The 20,160-nt window shown below is 40.5% G+C and overlaps 1 protein-coding gene across 3 annotated transcripts in view; it reads left to right on the top strand.

Moving 5' to 3' along the window:
• The window catches only part of MGA (MAX dimerization protein MGA), an 83,716-nt gene extending 65,501 nt beyond the window's left edge, over window positions 1-18,215 (top strand). For all 3 annotated transcript variants that reach the window (XM_075844856.1, XM_075844857.1, XM_075844855.1), the window contains exons 19-25: window positions 2,234-2,282; window positions 3,430-3,597; window positions 3,689-3,800; window positions 5,194-5,442; window positions 12,949-13,104; window positions 13,218-13,352; window positions 15,052-18,215. In XM_075844856.1, the coding sequence (XP_075700971.1) occupies window positions 2,234-2,282; window positions 3,430-3,597; window positions 3,689-3,800; window positions 5,194-5,442; window positions 12,949-13,104; window positions 13,218-13,352; window positions 15,052-16,124 (1,942 nt within the window). In that variant the 3' untranslated portion in view covers window positions 16,125-18,215. The remainder of the gene's footprint in view (window positions 1-2,233; window positions 2,283-3,429; window positions 3,598-3,688; window positions 3,801-5,193; window positions 5,443-12,948; window positions 13,105-13,217; window positions 13,353-15,051) is intronic.
• Window positions 18,216-20,160: the final 1,945 nt, after the last annotated feature.

The raw sequence follows: 20,160 nt of genomic DNA, 5'->3' as shown, positions 1-20,160 counted from the left end.
AAAGCCAATTTCCCCAGGATGAAGGCTGCAATTCAGGATATGGACTGGGAAGAACTAATGTCAAATAATGGAACAAATGATAAATGGGAGATTTTCAAATCTACTTTGAGTTATTATAGTGCAAAATTTATTCCTACAGGTAATAAGTATAAACGACTCAAATTAAACCCCACATGGCTTACACCTTCTGTGAAAGGGGCAATACATGACAAAAAAAGGGCATTTAAAAAATACAAATCTGAGGGTACAGCTGTAGCCTTTGTAAAATATAAAGAGCTTAATAAAATCTGTAAAAATGTAATAAAATTAGCAAAAATACAAAATGAAAGGCAGGTGGCCAAGGATAGTAAAACAAATCCTAAAAAATTCTTCAAGCATATAAATGCAAAAAAGCCAAGGTCTGAACATGTAGGACCCCTAGATAATGGTAATGGGGAGTTGATCACAGGGGATCAAGAGAAGGCAGAGTTACTAAATGGGTTCTTTAGCTCTGTATATACAACTGAAGAAAGAGCAGCTGATGTAGCCGGTGCCAGTGCTGTTAATATATCGGCTGATATACTGAATTGGATGAATGTAGAGATGGTCCAAGCTAAATTAAATAAAATAAATGTGCACAAGGCCCCGGGACCAGATGGGTTACACCCTAGAATTCTTAAAGAGCTTAGTTCAGTTATTTCTGTCCCCCTTTTCATAATATTCAGAGAATCTCTAGTGACTGGTATAGTGCCAAGGGACTGGCGCAGGGCAAATGTGGTGCCTATTTTCAAAAAGGGCTCTAGGTCTTCCCCGGGTAATTATAGACCAGTAAGCTTAACATCCATCGTGGGGAAAATGTTTGAGGGGCTATTGAGGGACTATATACAGGATTATGTGACAATAAATAGCATTATAAGTGACAGCCAGCACGGTTTTACTAAGGACAGAAGTTGTCAAACTAACCTAATCTGTTTTTATGAAGAGGTAAGCAGAAGTCTAGACAGAGGGGCCGCTGTGGATTTAGTGTTTTTGGACTTTGCAAAGGCATTTGACACTGTCCCCCATAGACGCCTAATGGGTAAATTACGGACTATAGGTTTAGAAAATATAGTTTGTAATTGGATTGAGAATTGGCTCAAGGACCGTATCCAGAGAGTTGTGGTCAATGATTCCTTCTCTGAATGGTCACCGGTTATAAGTGGTGTACCCCAGGGTTCAGTGCTGGGACCACTATTATTCAACTTATTTATTAATGATATAGAGGATGGGATTAATAGCACTATTTCTATTTTTGCAGATGACACCAAGCTATGCAATATAGTTCGGACTATGGAAGATGTTCATGAATTACAGGCAGATTTAAACAAACTAAGTGTTTGGGCGTCCACTTGGCAGATGAAGTTTAATGTAGATAAATGTAAAGTTATGCATCTGGGTACCAACAACCTGCATGCATCATATGTCCTAGGGGGAGCTACACTGGCGGATTCACTTGTTGAGAAGGATCTGGGTGTACTTGTAAATCATAAACTAAATTTCAGCATGCAGTGTCAATCAACTGCTTCAAAGGCCAGCAAAATATTGTCGTGTATCAAAAGAGGCATGGACTCGCGGGACAGGGAGGTAATATTACCACTTTACAAAGCATTAGTGAGGCCCCATCTAGAATATGCAGTTCAGTTCTGGGCTCCAGTTCATAGAAAGGATGCCCTGGAGTTGGAAAAAATACAAAGAAGAGCAACGAAGCTAATAAGGGGCATGGAGAATTTAAGTTATGAGAAAAGATTGAAAGAATTAAACCTATTTAGCCTTGAAAAAAGACGACTAAGGGGGGACATGATTAACTTATATAAATATATTAATGGCACATACAAAAAATATGGTGATATCCTGTTCCTTGTAAAACCCCCTCAAAAAACAAGGGGGCACTCCCTCCGTCTGGAGAAAAAAAGGTTCAAGCTGCAGAGGCGACAAGGCTTCTTTACAGTAAGAACGGTGAATTTATGGAATAGCCTACCGCAGGAGCTGGTCACAGCAGGGACAGTAGATGGCTTTAAAAAAGGGTTAGATAATTTCCTAGAACAAAAAAATATTAGCTCCTATGTGTAGAAATTTTTCCTTCCCTTTTCCCTTCCCTTGGTTGGACTTGATGGACATGTGTCTTTTTTCAGCCGTACTAACTATGTAACTATGTAACTATACCCACAAAAGAGGTCAATTTAAACAGGTCCGTTTTTCTTTTCTTCTTTTGTAGAGGTGGCACTAGAGGAAAATTTTCAAAGGGACACAAGAAGCACTACAAGGTATAGTAAACTCTGATTCTGTAATATTTACATTCCAAAAAGGATCAGCTATGCGGCAGATTATGGTGACCTACCTAGTTTTAAAGGGGTTTTCCGAGTTAAAAAAAAATAATAATCGTAATAGTTTTGCTTTTTTTTTTAGCTATGAATACACTCGCCTAAATACCTTTTTGAAGTTTTCTGTTTCCTTCTGTGCTGTAAACGTTCTCTCTTTACATTCCTCACTCTGTTTACATGCCTCCTATGACAGCTTCGGGTCCGCTCCCAGCATGCATCGCTTTTCTCCCAGCATGCCATGCGCCGGGAGCAAGGCCGGTCATACAAGCTATGAGAGCAACCACGCATGCTCAGACGCCGGTGAAAGAGTATCCGGTCCCCCTCTTCTCTCAGTGTGCAGTGACGTCAGGAATGACGTTTCCGTACATTGAGCAGGCCGGAAAACGGAACTCAAAGATCATGGAGGGGCTAGCGCCGGAAGTAAAGATTTTGCTGCTGGAGACGCATCACGTGACCGGCGCTCCCCTGATCTCACTATAAACATGCTTGGATCGGTCGAGTGTGTATGTTTATTCCAATGGGCAGGGAGAATAAACGGCTGCCAGACACTTCTGTAAGTTACTTATTTCCTTGTGTATTGGTCATCTATCCAAGACCTTAGGCTCTGCACACGAGTAAACACACAGCCTTCTGCAAATAAGTCTTGGATGATGTTATCCAACAATAATGAATTTCCCCATCTAAGGGTATGTTCACACTGAGTTTTTTGCAGGCAGAAAAATCTGCCTCAAAATTCCGTTTGGAATTTTGAGGCAGATTTTGATCTGCCTGCATGCCGTTTTTCGCCCTCGGTCATTGAGCACCAATGGGCAAAAACGCAGTGAAATGCGCTTTCTCTGCCTCCGCCTGCCGTTGAAATCAATGGGAGGCATTTTCGGCCGTTTTTCGGCGTGGTTTCCATGTTAAAACTTTTTTTTTTTTTTTTAAAAAGTCTGTGTGAACTGACCCTAACAGTACCACTTTAATGCCCTTTTGGATTATTGGGGCAAGAGTTAGCACACTAATACACCGAGAATATATAACTATGGTTCACAGTAATAGTCAACACCAAATAATAATAAGTTGTTTTTTGTGTCTTTGTTTTATTAAGGTGAATGTAGAGGACGTCTTTTCAACAGGAGAAGAGCATTTCCGTCAGAACCACACGGCAAATGAGCGGAAGAGAAGAAATGAGATGAGGGATCTCTTTGAAGAACTGAAAAACTCTCTTGGTCTTCACAACCTTCCTAAAGTTTCTAAGAGCTATATCCTTAAACAGGTCAGATTTATTTTTTCCTGAAATGGCAGGGGCCAGTTTATTGTTTATCAGAAAAGCTTACCTTTTTTTTTTTTTCCCCTTTGACTTTCAGGCCATAGAAGAGATTGAGGATTTGACTGACACCGCCGATACACTTATAAAAAAAAAAGCTTTGCTATCTCAGACACAAACTCAGTTGATCAAGAAAGTGTCAAATCTTTCAGGTTGGTGGAATATTCCTAAGGCGGGATTTACACGAATGGGTCGTTCCCGAGCCCGAGTGCCGGCCGGTAAAATCGGCCATTCTGCCCGGCCGGTTTGCATAAAGTTTTGCATCCGTGCCGGGCCGGGCAGATCTGGACAGTGACATCAGCGGCAACTCCTGAAGGGGAATCCCTATGTGTTCGGGGATTCCGCTTCAGGAGTTTCCCCTGATGTCACTGCCCAGATATGGACAGAGACATCAAGCGCTCTGTCCAGGAGCGGAATCCCCGAAAACACAGGGATTCCGCTCCTTCAAGGAGCTAAAGTGCGGCTAGCACATAGCAGAGCGGGGAGATACCTCCCTGCTCTGCTATAGTGGTGTCGCTACAGTAGTAGCAGCCGCAGCAGCTGCTGCTACTAGCGGCGCCATCGAAGGTGTCGCCGGGCCAGGAAAACAAGCAGGGGACGGGAGCCAGCGCAGCGCTCCCTTCCACCTGCTGTACACCCCGGCCCTGCCACACAGTGTACAGCGATGCCATTCGTCAGAATGGCATCAACTCCTCCTCCTCACATGCACTCTGCGCTGTGAGGAGGAGGAGATAGCGCGCAAGCGCCGGAAAACCCGGCCATCACTCGGGACACATCCCGGTGATGGCCGTGTATTACCCGGCCCCATAGACTTCTATGGGAGCTGGGCGGCCGGGTACCCGGCCGAAGATAGAGCATGTCCTATTTTTTGATGGCCGGTTTTCCCGGCCGTCAAAAAATCGGTCGTGTGAATAGCCCCATTAGGGGTCTATTATTCCTAATGCAGCCGGGTGCCGGCCGATTTATGAACGGCCGGCACCCGGCCGGGAAACCCTGCCGTGTGAATGAGGCCTAAAGAATACTGTTTGTATATAAAGTACAAGTGAAAACAACAATAATAAATATTTGTCTTGTTATTACATCTTGGAAGTGGGGGCGTTTTCTTAGCTATTTTATAAGCATTTCAACTAACAACCTTTCTTTAGTTTTGCAAATATGCTTCTATTGCACCCAGATGTGCGCACGCAAGCAGATATGTTGCTAAAAATATGTTTTGAAATAAAGGCATCCTGGCGGAACCGTATTTTCAGATATGGAAACGTAAATGTTTCACGTTTGTAGGTGAAAGAAGCAGAATTGTCAATGACAGGTCTTTGAATGCATTTTTAACTTCAGTCTGAAGTGTACCTAGAATTTTGAGATTCCTTACCCAATATATGGGGCGATTGCAATTCCACAGTGCACTATAAGCAGGAGGAATCCATAGCAGCAAAGTTTAGACTTCCCGACAGCTGTTCTGTTGCTTTGGATTTTATACACAAATGTATTCTGATATTGATAGGTATAGAAAGGTATTCATGTTTCTTACTTTTTATAATTACGCAGGGAAACCAAAAGAGGTTGTGCTACAAAAATTTGAATGTTTACACGAAAAGCAAAAAGCTATAGAGGCTGAAACGAAAAAGAAAAACTTGGACATTGCTCTCCAGAAAGCATCATCTATAAATTTCCCTCTTCCAAACAGAGAGCCGTATCTATCCTTAAAGCTGGGAGAGGAAACTAATGAAATGCTAAATAATAAAACTAAGAAGCCTATCATACTTGCAAGAAAACCTATGTTGCTTTCAAAGGAGGGTAAGACAGATTCGATCTTTCCAAGTAGTGTCATCCTAAGAAGCATGTTAACCAACCAACTGAATCCTAGTCACTTGCACCATATGATAATTGCAGGTCTGTTTGTGTGTCAAATGGCCCAAGAAAATGTTCAGCCAATGTTCTCTTATTGCTTACAAGTCCGCTGTATTCATGAGGATGGTGCTTCCACAGCCTTGCAGGGTCCTGAATGGCTTCCTCCTCACTATACACACAGACACATAGGCGGCTGCCAATGGGATGGGGGAAGCACTGTCCTTATGAGCAATGAATCAGCTGCTTTGCTTCTTCAGTATTAAATAAGCAGATGAGTTTGTTTTTATTAGTTCGTTATTTTTGGTCATTTAGCACAGACATCGCGGGCCTGTATTTATAATATGCTTAAAGGGAATGTATCGCCTATGTTTTTTCTGTACTAATAGTAAAACTTACTCAGCCACATTTACTATTGAAAACAATAGTCTGGAGCTGACCCATTTACTTATATGGAAGAGTGTTCTAGGCATGCTCTGTGACCTGTACATAGGTAATTGTGCAGGAAGGGATAGGGGGAGAGCTGTGTCCATCACCTTGTTGTGAATGGTGGATCCTGTGATATCTATATATAGGTGTTACCTGTCATTGTAGTCCTACATGTGATGATAATGAGTGATCTCTACAGAACAGGAAGGGTCAGTCTATTGTGAGGCTCAGTGGCCAGATTAAAAACTGGAATGTTTTAGGGTTTAATATTAAAAAATAACATCGAAAATAAAAAAACTCAATAAAAAAATAAAATGTTTAAAAAGTAGATTTAATACGTACCTAACAGGTGACTTTTCAGAATAAGCTGTCATGTACGTGTACAAAAGGAATAATACTATATATGGCCATTATATGCCTTGTATCCTTCAAAAAAATTTTTAGCAGTTTGCCCACTGCATGCTCTCTCTCTAAGGGCATGTTCACACACAGTACCAAAATACGTCTGAAAATACGGAGCTGTTTTCGCCTGAAAACCGCTCCTGATTTTCAGACTTTTTTTAACAACTCGCGTTTTTCGCTGCGTATTTTACGGACGTTATTGGAGCTGTTTTTCAATGGAGTCAATGAAAAACGGCTCCAAAAACGGCCCAAGAAGTGACATGCACTTTTTTGACGCGAGAGTCTTTTTACGCGCCGTCTTTTGACAGTGATGCGTAAAATTACACCTCGTGGGAACAGAACATCGTAAAACCCATTGAAAGCAATGGGCAGATGTTTGTAGGCGTAATGGAGCCGTTTTTTCAGGCATAATTCAAGGCTTAAAACGCCCAAATTACGTCTGAAAACAGTGCGTGTGTGAACATACCCTAATTCCCCTAAGCTAGTGGGTGGAGCATAACTGCTATCATGTCTGCCATACATTCCACACAAGGAAGAGCACATCCTGCTACCCAATCTCCTTGTAGCACACACACAGACGTAGCAGCACCATGGAGAAAATTATGCAGCATTACTTAGCATTGAAGCTGTGAATCCAGCACTGGGGTGAGAAATAACACTTGTATCAGAAGCTGCAACAGCGTCTTTCTGTGTCTTTCTGCTTCTCCCACTCGGCTCCCTCCTCCTTCTCCATAGACTTCTATTGGCAATTGTAAGCTGATAATGTCTTTGAGGAGGGGGATTTAGCAGTAAATTCAGAGTGAGTTAACGGCGTTTTTCTCTAATATATATTTAAAAAGTTTCTTATATTCGTGAATACTATTTATTTATGCAAAGTTTGTATAAAAGTTAGTGACCATTTAATCAATAGCTAATTTTCTAATGACACATTCCCTTTAACCCCTTCCCTCTTTTGCCACTTTTGACCTTCCTGTCAGAGCCTAATTTTTCAAATCTGACATGTTTCAATTTATGTGATAATAACTTTGGAATGCTTTTACCTATCCAAGCGATTCTGAGACTGTTTTCTCGTGACACATTGGACTTTATGTTACTGGCAAAATTTGCTCGATACATTAAGTATTTAATTGTGAAAAACACCAAAATGTGTGAAAAATTGCAAAAAATAGAATTTTTCTCAATTTAAATGTATCTGCTTGTAAGACAGGCAGTTATACCACACAAAATTGTTGCTAATTAACATCCCCCATATGTCTACTTTAGATTGGCATAGTTTTTTGAACATCCTTTTATTTTTCTAGGAACGTTACAAGACTTAGAACTTTAGCTGCAATTTCTCACATTTTTCAAGAAAATTTCAAAAGGCTATTTTTGCAGGGGCCAGTTCAGTTGTGAAGTGGCTTTGAGGGCCTTATATATTAGAAACCCCCAATAAGTCACCCCATTTTAAAAACTTCACCTCTCAAAGTATTCGAAACAGTATTTAGAAAGTTTCTTAACCCTTTAGACGTTTCACAGAAATTAACGCAGTAGAGGTGAGATTTACAAATTAATTTTTTTTTTCTTTTTCAGAAATTCATATTTCATCCTTTTTTTTTTTTTTGTAACAAAAAAAGTTTTTCCAGAGAAATGCATCACCACTATTTATTGCCCAAGTTCTGCAGATTTAGGAAATATCCCACATGTGGCCCTAGTGTGGTAATGTACTGAAGCACCGACCTTCGGAGCAAAGGAGCACCTAGAGGATTTTGGGGCCTTCTTTTTATTAGGATATATTTTAGGCACCATGTCAAGTTTGAAGGGCTCTTGCAGTGCCAAAACAGTGGAAATCCCACAAAATTGACACCATTTGGGAAATTACACACCTCGGAAATTATCTAGGGGTATAGTGAGCATTTTGACCCCACAGGTTTATTGCAGAAATTATTAGAAGTAGGCTGTAAAAATTAAATTCTACATTTTTTCCAAAGAAAATTTAGGTTTAGCTAATTTTTTTTAAATTTCCACAAGGACTAAAGGGGGAAAAAGCACGGCAAAATTTTTAAAGCAATTTCTCCCGAGTAAAACAATACCCCACATGTGTTCATAAACGGCTGTTTGGACACACATCAGGGATGGTTTGCGGAGGCCATGCCGCATTTGCAAAGCCCCTGAGGGGACAAAACAATGAAAACGCCCAAGAAGTGACTCCATTTAGGAAACTACACCCCTTGAGGAATTCATCTAGGGGTGTAGTGAGCATTTTGACCCCACAGGTTTTTCATAGAATTTATTAGAATTGGGCAGTGAAAATGAAAACTATCCCTTTTCTTCAATGAGATGTAGCTTTAGCTCAAAATGATTCATTTTCTCAACAAATAAATAAAAAAGAACACCAACACTTGTAAAGCAGTTTCTACCGAGTACGGCAATACCCCATATGTGGTCATAAACTGCTGTTTGGGCACATGGCAAGGAGCAGCATTTGGCTTTTGGAGTACAGGTTTTGCTGGATTGGTTTCTGGGCGCTATGTCGCTTTTGTAAAGCCCCTGTGGGACCAAAACAGTGGATCCCCCCCAGAAGTGACCACATTTTGGAAACTACAACCCTCAAGGTATTCACCTAGGCGTGTAGTGAGCATGTTAACCCCAAAGGTGTTTTGCAGAAATTAGTGTGCACTCGACGTTGCAGAGTGAAAATTGGATTTTTTGCATAGATATGCCAATATGTGGTGCCCGGCTTGTGCCACCATAACAAGACCGCTCTCTAATTATTATGCAGTGTTTCCCGGTTTTAGAAACACCCTACATGTGGCCTTAATCTTTTGCCTGGACATTTGACATCTCAGGAGCGAAAGAGTACCATGTAAAATTGAGGCCTAATTTGGTGATTTACAAAGAATTGGTTCACAATTGCAGAGCTCAGATGTGAAATAATAAAAGCATCCCCTGAGAAATATTTTTGTAGCTCAGGCAGTTACGGTCACGGCGATACCAAATATGTATGGTTTTATTATTTTTTTCCAATAATAAAGGATAAGGGAAAAAGGGCGATTTGTGTTTTATTTTATTACTTAACCCCTTAATGACCAGCCTATTTTGGACTTTAATGGCCATGCTATTGTTTACGTTTTTCAATCGTCGCATTCCAAGAGCTATAACCTTTTTATTTTTGCGTCGACATAGCTATATAAGGTCTTGTTTTTTGCGGGACAAGTTGTATTTTTTAATAGCACCATCTTTATGTACATATTATTTATTGATTAACTTTTTAGTAACTTTTTTTTGGGGGGGAATAGAAAAAAATCTGAAATTTCGCCACTCTTTTTTGCGTCCTAAATCTACGCCGTTTACCGTGTGGTATAAATGACACAATAACTTTATTCAGCGGGTTGTTACGATTGCAACGATACCAAATTTGTATAGTTTTTGTATGTTTTACTACTTTTACATAGTAAAAACGCTTTTTTTTTCAAAATTATTTGTTTTTTGTGTCTCCATATTTGAAGAGCCGTAACGTTTTAATTTTTTCGCCGATGCAGTTGTATGAGGGCTTTTTTTTTGTGGGACGACTTGTAGTTTTTATTGGTACCATTTTGGAGTAGATGCGACTTTTTGATCACTTTTTATCACATTTTTTTAAAGTCCGTATTCACAGAAAACAGCAATTTTGACATCGTTTTTTATTAATTTTTTTACGGCGTTCACCGTGCGGGTTAAATAATGTAATAGATTTATAGTCAGGGTCGTTACGGACGCGGCAATACCAAATGTGTAACTTTTTTACTTTATTTTGTTTTTTTAATAGTAAAGCAATTTTGTAAGGGGAAAAGCTGGGGTTTTCATTTTTTTTTCACTTTTTTTTTTTATTAACTTTATTAAACTTTTTTTCACTTTTTTACTAGTCCTATTAGGGGACTATAATATGCGATTCTGCGATCGCATTTATAATACACTGCAATACTTTTGTATTGCAGTGTATTACTTACTGCCTGTCCGTTTAACACGGACAGGCATCTGCTAGGTCATGCCTGCGGCATGATCTAGCAGGCATTCACTCCAGGCAGACCTGGGGGCCTTTATTAGACACCCGGCTGCCATTAGAGACACAGACACTCGGCGATCGTATCGCCGGGTGTCGGTGGGAGAGAGAGAGAGCGCTCCCTCCCTCTCTCCAAAACCACTCGGATGCGGTGCTCGCTATTAAGCACCGCATTTGAGGGGTTAAACGTGTGAGATCGATACTAATATCGATCTCACACGGCAGAGCAGGGACGCTCCCAGCCCTCAGCTGCCTCTAGCAGCTGAGAGCAGGGAGATTTGACAGCTCCCTGCTCTGTAAACTTATTCTGATGCCGCGACGTAAAAAGTCTATGGCATCGGAATAAGGCCAGTTAGTGACCGACGTAGAAACACGATGGGCCGGTCACTAACGGGTTAAAACCTTTAATTATATGTTTTAAATCTTTTTTTCCCTTTTTGTTTTTATTTTGTTTACAGTTTTTTCCTAATACATTGCACTACCTATGTAGAGCAATGTATTAGATCTAGGGATGCACGGTGCATCGAAACTTCGATACTGTTTCGATACTGTGCATCCCTAAACGGTTCGATACCGCTATTTCCTGTATTTCGATACTGAGCTGCGCAGCCGCACAGCTCAGTATAGTAACACATGAATGTATGGGAGCGCGGCTGCGGCTGTGTAATTCAGCCACAGCCCCGCTCCTGAGTCATGATAAGTTCGCGGGGTCAGGATGATTCGATGCGGCCAGCGCTGCACTAATGAGCGGCAGCACTGGAGACAGAACATGGCGGGCGCACTACAAAACACCCCCATGTTCTGTCCTCAGTGCCTGAACTGCCGCTCATTAGTGCAGCGCCGGCCGCATCACCTCATGCTGACCGCGCGCGCACTTCCTGTCAGGAGCGGGGCAATGGCTGTATTACACAGCCGCAGCCCCGCTCTATAATGGCGGAGATCAGAGAAACCTCTCATCTCCGCCGCTATTCCCCTGAATGCTGCCATCAAAGCTGACTGCAGCATTCAGGAGAAAATGAGAAGGGGGATGCCCCTGGATCGCGTCACAGGGAATTCCTGTGACGCGATCGAGGGCCATACCATATATGGGCAGACAGCCCAGGGTCTATTGACGGACTCCAGGGCTGTCTTACCATATTTCATGTTGTTAGGGCATACTCGGGTATGTCCTAACAACTGCCTGTGTGCTATCTGTCCACAGGCTAATGTACTGGGATATATCTGATATATGTCAGTACATTAAAGTTTAAAAATAAAGTAAAAACAAAGTATTGTTAAAATTAAAAAAAAAATACACATTCACCTTTTTTACAATAAATATTAAAATAAGTCTCAATACATAAAATATTCACACATTCAGTAATGGCGCGCACAACAATTTTTTTGCATCATTTATGATTTGTACGCTGTAACAAAATGAAATAAACACGGCTTTCATTCACTTATTATTGTGGGGCACGAGGTGCGATGAATTTAACCTCCATGTGCCTCACATCAATAGTAATTAACCCCATCATGTACCTCGCACATTAACCCATTATGACTGAGAAACATGATGGGATTAATTACTATTAATGTGAGGCGCGTTCAAAATTCATCACACGTCGCCCCTCACATCAGAAAACGGAAGAATTTTTTTTTTTATTACTGTTGGCAAAAGTATCTAAATTGGTATCGAAATCGCAATACTAAACGAAGTATCGGTATCGAAGTCCAAATTCTGGTATCGTGACATCCCTAATTAGATCTGTCAGTCATTCACTGACAACAAGCCGATTAGGCTTCGCCTCCCAGCGGGGCCTAATAGGCTTCCGTAATGGCAGAACAGGAGGCCATTGTTAGGCAGCCTGTTGCCATGGCAGCAGTCGGCAGCCCTGATTGCATGGCAGGGCTGCCGATCTGCTAGCAACCTCTAAGATGCAGCGATAGCTGAATCTAAGGGGTTAATTGCAGGAATCGGAGCTAGCTCCAGTTCAGGTGGATGTCAGTTGTAACATACAGCTGACATCCTCCTGAGCTGGCGCCATCTTGCCGTTGTCTACGGAAGCCTTCCAGGCCCCCGTGCTAGGCAGACCGGGAGGCCAGTATTAGGCCTCCGGGTGCCATTGCAGCCACCAGAACCCCTGCAATTTCATTGCTGGGGTGCCAATGAGTTGCAAACAACTTAAATGCATCGATGGCTTTTGACCGCTGCATATAATGGGTTAATGGCTCGCATCAAAGCTAATTTTGGTCCCCGCCATTACAGTCGGATTTCAGCTGTAATACACCGCTGAGATCCTGCGATGATGGCACAGACTCCACTTATGAGCCGGTGCCATGTATTTGTCGTATGGATACGGCAAAATGCAGGAAGCACTGGCGTTCCATGACTTATCCGTACAGCAGATGTCGGGAAGGGGTTAACTAGGTCAGCATATATTTGTTATGTTAAGGAAACAGGTGCAGGTCATCCATAAATTGCTAATTTTATGTACCATTTTACTGTAAAAATGTTGGTAACCTGTTTAATCAATAGAAGTTTTACAGAAAGCAGAATTGTGATAAATATATTTATAACAAATCGAAAGCTAAAGAACAGCTGTAAATATTGTGTTTTGCAGAAAATGAACAGCAGCCTGGTGTCTCTGTAATTACAACAAATGTACTGATGGCACCTACAGGGCAAATGGTGGACCAGAAAGAACATGGAGTTGTAGAACAGGTTGCTAATATTTCTCCGACACTCGTACAAGCCAATCCTGCACAAATAAAGTCTGGTAAAACTTTTTTTTTTTTTTCTCCATTTAAGTGGTGGTTAATGCTCTTAAAATTTTGCCAAGATTAGAGTTCACTTTTAAAGATCAACATCCTTGTTCAATGTTTTTTCTAGGAATGACCTCTGTGGTGATTCAGCTTCCCGATCCAATAGAAAGAAAGGGTATGATTGGTAATAGTCCTGTGCTCCTCTCCTTATCTACTGTGCCCGGTAACATTTCTGATGTAACCCCTTCTGGCCCAGATTCAGGTATGTTCAGGCTTTTTATAGATGCTTGCTATTTAAATACTTCCATCTAGCTGTGATCTATTAACTCCTTCCCACTCTGAGCCACAAATGTGCTGTGCTGTGATTAAGTCCCACACAAACTTTACCGAAGTGTAAATAGACATTGCGTCCTGGCTGGAAGCGATATGTATTCACTCTCAAGACACTTCAGTAAAGTTAATGTGGGTGTATGTGACAGCACAGCATGATCTCGCGAGATCACGCTGTGCTGAGTACAAATGGACATGAATGGAGAGAAGTGTATGGCGCTGATTGGTCACTGATTGGTCAGCCTCATACACTCCTCTGTACAACGCCCACTTGGTCAAAAGGTAAAAACACGCCCAGTTGTATATTAAGAAACTAATTAGCATAAATCTAAAATCACTCAATGATAGTTTTTCAAAATAAAAACCACTATTCACTACATTACAGCGCCGATCACATTATGTAGGAGATAGGCCACTTATAATCTGGTCACAGAGCCTCTTTAAATGCAAGATTTAATAGTAAATTAAGCAGAATAGAGTTTTTGTTGTCTTTCTTCCCTATATATCTGGCGGTGAAGATAGTCACAGGAATTCCCCCTGCAGAGGGAGGCATGCAGAGAAAACGTGATCTGCGCAGTTTCTGCATGTCTGTGCATAGAGATCGCTGATTACTGATAAAAGTAATCATCACTGTTATCTGTATATTGGGACAACAGGGAACACACAGATTATGGTACCTGTGCCTCCACAGTAAAAAAAGAAAAATAATTAATAAATAAAAAGCCCCCTCCCTTAGAAAAGTCCTTGTTCAGTGTGACAAACTTGTTTTGCATGGATGTCTGGAGCTCCGGCATTAATATGTTCCTGTCAAGCCACCAATTCTGTTCTGCCCAGCGCTATTTACTTTTACTCTGATGAGCTCAGGGGAGGGTGAGGGCAATATGATGGGGGACTGTGACTGGCACTGTGGGTCTGTATTTTTATGTATCTGAATATTACCTATAGGAAACGTACAGGGAAAAAAAAAACGTTTCCCCCCCCCCCCTCTTTTAGGCTCCTAAGTATAGGTGCGTCTTATTCTCTGGTTGCATCGTATAGTCTTAAAAGCGTGCGTGCATATAAATGAAAAAGTAGAGGCAGCACTCCAGATTGTGAATAAATAAGGTGGTGTGTTTTTATTCACCCCAGCAACGTTTCAATCCAACTCAATGGGATCTTTCTCTAGATATAGATAGATAGATAAAAATTACAACCCGAAGTAGAAGATAATAGAAATAAAATAGACATGTTCGCTTTGTAGCCATACAATTTGGCAGCACAGACTTGCAATGTGATGCTGTCTCATAGTGTCTCATAATGGTCCACAAGCAAAGTCTAGACTATCTGCTCAAAGGTGTAGTGCAGGGTTGTCTCTGCTGCATCCTTAAGAATTCCCTTATTTCTTCTGCGCCTCAACCGCTTGCCAATATTCATAAATCCATTTCATTTTTGCATGCAATAGGCATCTCTAGAAAGAACAGGCCATATGTCCGTACAATGGAATACACAGCTCTGACGTGCTTTGGTCTAAGGCAGAGGAAGTGCAAGGCAAAGCAACAAACAAATGTTCTAGTTTGCAGCGTAATATACAAATTATTTTCAATTCCGTTTATATATCAATTAATATCCGTTCTGTAACTCTTTTGTTGTAGAAAAAGACGACCTGTCTATGATGCCAAGGATTGTGGATGTTACATCTTTAGCTCAAGAAGCTTCGTCAGGCTTGGGCAGGGAATTGGAAATCGGCACATCTGATACTGAGAGTTACTGCAAGTCTGATACACTCTCTATAAGAACGAAGTCGGATGTAAGAGGTAATGCATCAGTCCAGGATTCCAGTACTGTGACTGCTGAGTCATGTGTACTATCTACTTCTATTCCTATAGACCAAATGGAAGAGAGTCTTCCTGATTCTTCAAGCAAAAGCTATAGTCTATTCCCAAGTCTTATTGATCATCTTGCCCAGGATGATTGCAGCAGGAATACCGGAGCCTCCTTACAAAGTAAAAACGTCAGTGAGAGTAACGCTTCTATAGGTAAAATGCTTGAAGATATTACAGATTCAGGACTTGAGTTAGAACTAAAGAAATTATCTTCAGCCATTGTTGAAGCAGGATTGGATCCAGATGAATTATCAGATGCGATGGGTGATCCAGAAGATACGGACGAAACCCTCACATCGCTTCTGAATGAGATTGAATTTCTTAATCAGCAGTTAAACAACGATACAGATGATTTGGACTCCGTCTCCGATTTTCCAGAGTCCGATACAGCATCCCGTAGCAGTATGAGTAAATTTGCAGATGGGGATTCATCTCCTGTTTCTTTTGGTAGATTCAAGGAAGTGTCTAAAACAAAAGAAAATAACCTTTCCTTCAGTCCTCTTTTCATGCAGTTAGAAGAAGGAGAGATTCATGATCGTATGAATAATAATGAAGAGGCAGGTGTTGTGGCTTTTGAAGGGAGTGCAAAAAAAGAGCCACCCCTGACGGATGTGATAGAAACACAAAGCGAATTCCACCAACCTCCTGCTACTGAGACAACTCCTCAAAAGGCAGACCAACCAGCGGCATCTGGCTCCGATGTGTATTGGAGACCAATGCCCAAGCTGGCACCACTTGGATTAAAGTCTCCTACAACACCCAGTGATCAGAGGGTTCTGGCAAGCAAATCCATGCCATCTTTGGCATCGGTGGCAACGAGACTAAGTTCACCTACCGACTGACTTTTTTTTTATTTTTTTTATTTTTATAAATAATACCAAGATTGTTTTTACTTCTTGGTGTGCACCCGTCTTACTCGGTACATGGTACAAAAACTCTCTAGCTACTTGAACTGTAAATGATTTGCATATTATGTAAAGATAAGCAAACTGCCACAGCAGCTTGGTCTCATTGTAGGTGCAAAGCACTATAACTATTACATGTATACTACAATCCACATGGAGTTTTTCTTGCACTCTATGTAAATAATCTAATGCTGCCTTTGTATGAACGCTGCTTCTGCAACTTGCTCTAAATACGTTTCTTTCAGCTGACATCTGATGGAAACCATTTTTTGTTTCTCCAGCAAAAAGACAATATGAAATGATTCCATTATACTGAAACCCAGTTGCAGTTTGCTCTGGTTTAACCACAGGTGCCTCTGTCCGACCCCTCGATCGCTGCAATGCCAAGCACTCAACTTCCTATCAGCATCTTTCATCAAACTGTTGCCACAGGTTATAGGTTGGATAGTATTCGTTTTGTTTAGTCTATTTCATTCAAGTGAAGCTCCACCTAGAAGTGACTTTTAAGAATATATTAGGCCATTGCTTAGATTGTAATTGTGTAATGTTACTATCACAAATCATCCCTCTAAGTGATCGTGTACTCCAATAATAATGTGGAAAAATCATAATTGCCACCAAATCTGTCAGCAGACTTCCAACGGTCCTAAAACATTACTACAGTAAAGGAGCATTCCCTTTTATATACTAGAGGAGATATATCAAAAGTGATGCAAAGGAAAAGTAAAGTAATAGCCTATGGCAACCAATCAGATTCCACCTCCTTTTTCAGAGGTCCTTTGGAAAATGATAGCAGTAACCTGATTGGTTGCCATGAGAAACTACTCAACTTTTCCTTTGCACCAGTTTTGAGATATCTCCTTCCTTTTAAGAAATCTCTTAAAGGGTTTGTACACATTTGCAACCATTTTTCTTTATCTTCACAATGTATTTGCAACTTAGTTAATAGTCTTAATTTAAAATCTCTGCATTGCTGTATTATAACTACAGGTCCTATGTTGTCTCCATGGTAACAGACTACAGACAACCCTTTATAGCCTGATCCTGCAGGCACAATTTATTCCATCTGTCCCTTCCTTCTTACTAACAAACATTTGGTAGGTTAGCAAGAAGTAGGGGGACAGAATGGTGGCAATATGACTGCAGAATTGGACGGCAAGATTTTTTTTTTTGTACAAACGTTTGTAGTTGCTACCATGGAGATGCCTATTTCTGTACCAAGAATTGTAGGTATAAAACATAAGGATTATTTGTTGTTTTTTTTTTTGCAAAGTTGCGTCCTTTTTTTTGTTTTGTTTTAATGCATTTAAGCAATAAGGAAAAAATGTTTTGAAGGTCTGAAGTGGAGTTTCACTTTCGTATCATTGCTGATTTAATTTATTGCATTTCTTTTTTAATAATAATAATGGAGTCCAATCAACCTTGTAAAATAATATGTATTTATATTTTTGATATTGTTTTCTACACAGAAATTCTGTTCTATAACTTTCTTGTAGAAAGTAATACATTATCTGGTGAAGTGAATTAGACTTATTTCCTATTGTAACTGTAAATATTAAATCTATGATTTATTATCTGCTCACATTTCACTGGGCGTTTTGAATATTATTGTCTTTGTTATCCCCTGTTGTAAGGGGTCCTCAAGTGCGTCTGTAAGAGCTCAAGTTGTAGTGTTACTCTTTGATTACTTCCATTGTTTTCATAGTAAAGTTTTTTTTCTAATCATATTGAGCAATCCGTTTAAGATTTCAGCAGCTTATGTGACCTGTTCAATAAGAAGAATAGATGGAATTGGCCGTCTCTTAAAGCAATAATAGACCAGTATGTGTTCATCCTGTGAATGTGGTGTTCGATGTAAACCATGTGCAACTCTTCTAATCTAGCTCCGGCTGACTAATCTCATAGAAATCCCTTTTTAATTAGTTAAGAAAAACTACTTATGTACAATTAAGAATCCTCCATTCATGTGTAATACGACGTCTACATGCACAATTCTGATTGGTGCTAAATAAAACATTCACTGTCATATATTGGCCCTAGTTGTGTGATTTTTGGGATGTTGTGGAAATTGATTAAAGTGGTATACCCTTCTAAGACATTTATGGCATATCCACGGAATATGCCATAAAGGTCTGATAAATGCAGGTCCCAGCTCTGGGACCACACCTGTCTCCAGAACGGGGGTTGCTGTCCTGCCTGATGAGTTTCTCTCCATGGATTCCTATATTTATGGCATATCCTGTGGACATCCTATAAATGTCTTAGATGGGAATAGCCCTTCAACTCATTGTTAACCTTTGTAGCCATTTTAAGCTATGGTAGTTGCATCTAATGATATATTTATGGTTTATAACCCCCAGCTTAGGGAAGATTCTCAGAAATTGGAAAGAATATTTTTTTCTTTTGGCCTTTCCCCATGTACACTCACAGGTTTGGTTCACAATGGTCCCCATTTTAGTTTTAAAGGGAATGTGCTGTTAGCAAAAAATGTTTGTTTTTTTTTAGTTAAACAATTAGTGTGTAGGTGATTAAACATTGTTCTAATTTTTTTTATTTTTTTCACGAGTCAGGAAATATTATAAATTGGATTCTAATTTATAATATTTCCCATTGCTGGTCACTAGATGGAGCAATTCCCAAAATTGCAGCATTGCATGTGGTAAAGCAACCACATTGCTTTTTGCTGCAAAATTGGGAAAAACTCACTCGCTCTAGTGAGCTCTGAGAATCCCCCCCTCCTTTATCCTGGCTAGTGCCGGGATAAACGAGGGAATTGAACGGTCAAACCTCCTACACTGTGTGTCGCCATTTTTTGAGCTAACGCACAGTGTAGAAGGTTAACATACACTAGTAAACACACAGTAAAACACTTACATACATAGAAATCACTTACCTGCTCCAGTCGCCGCCGCTCCCTCCGGTCCGTCTGCTCCGTCTGCTGCCGCTGCTCCATGTGCACAAGTCCGGAAGCCGCGACCGGAAGTAGTAATCTTACTGTCCGGCCGCGACTTCCGGTCCATAGGAAAATGGCGCCGGACGGCGCGCATTTCAAATTGGACTGTGTGGGAGCGGCGCATGCGCCGTTCCCACACAGACGGCGTACACCATAGTGGATGGAACGGGCCCCGTTCGCAGTCCCTATGGGACTGGAGCTGCCGTATTCCATGTCTGTATGTGTCGTTAATCGACACATACAGAAATGGAAAAAAAAATGGCAGCCCCCATAGGGAAGAAAAAGTGTAAAAATAAAAAAAAGTAACACACAAATGAATACAAACGTTTTTAATAAAACACTAACATCAAACTGATATTAAAAATTTTTTTGGGGTGACACTGTTCCTTTAAATAGGACCTTGACAGATCTCCTGACGTCTACTTTAGGAAATGCTTGTATTATCCATGAATTAACAATTCTGCAGAATATTTTCTTTGAATTCTGCTTTATTTCTCCTGGAAATGTATGAATACATTGACAACTGGGCGTTACCATTTTTATTGTCAATGAAAATGTGTCCCTACACCGTCTGACTGGACATTAACAATGCGAATGGTAATACCCAGTTGTCAATTTATTTATACATTTGTAGGAAATTAGACAAAGGAAAAGCACAATGCAGAGTTCTAAGAAAAGAATCTACAAAACTGATGTCATGGGTAATACGATTATTTTGTAAAATAGATGTGTCAGGAGAGCTGCATTACCCTGTCAAGAAACTATTTTCAGATTTTATCCTGCCAAATATAAGCCAGAATGACCAGTTATTGGAGTTTGTTTTTTTTTTTAGAGAAACTATACAATGAATGTACAATGTTCATGGTAATAATTTTAGGGCCATGAAATTGGTATAATACATAATTGCATAGTTGAAAAAGACACAGACCCATCAAGTCCATTCTTTAATCCTACTGTACTGATCCAGAAGAATGGAAAACCCCCTATAAGGCAGATGCCATAACCACATATTTCTGGAAA

Source organism: Rhinoderma darwinii, chromosome 12 (genome assembly GCF_050947455.1).
Source record: "Rhinoderma darwinii isolate aRhiDar2 chromosome 12, aRhiDar2.hap1, whole genome shotgun sequence".
Taxonomy (NCBI): domain Eukaryota; kingdom Metazoa; phylum Chordata; class Amphibia; order Anura; family Rhinodermatidae; genus Rhinoderma; species Rhinoderma darwinii.
Note: the sequence above shows the minus strand (reverse complement) of the source record. Positions and strands in the feature narration are given on the sequence as shown.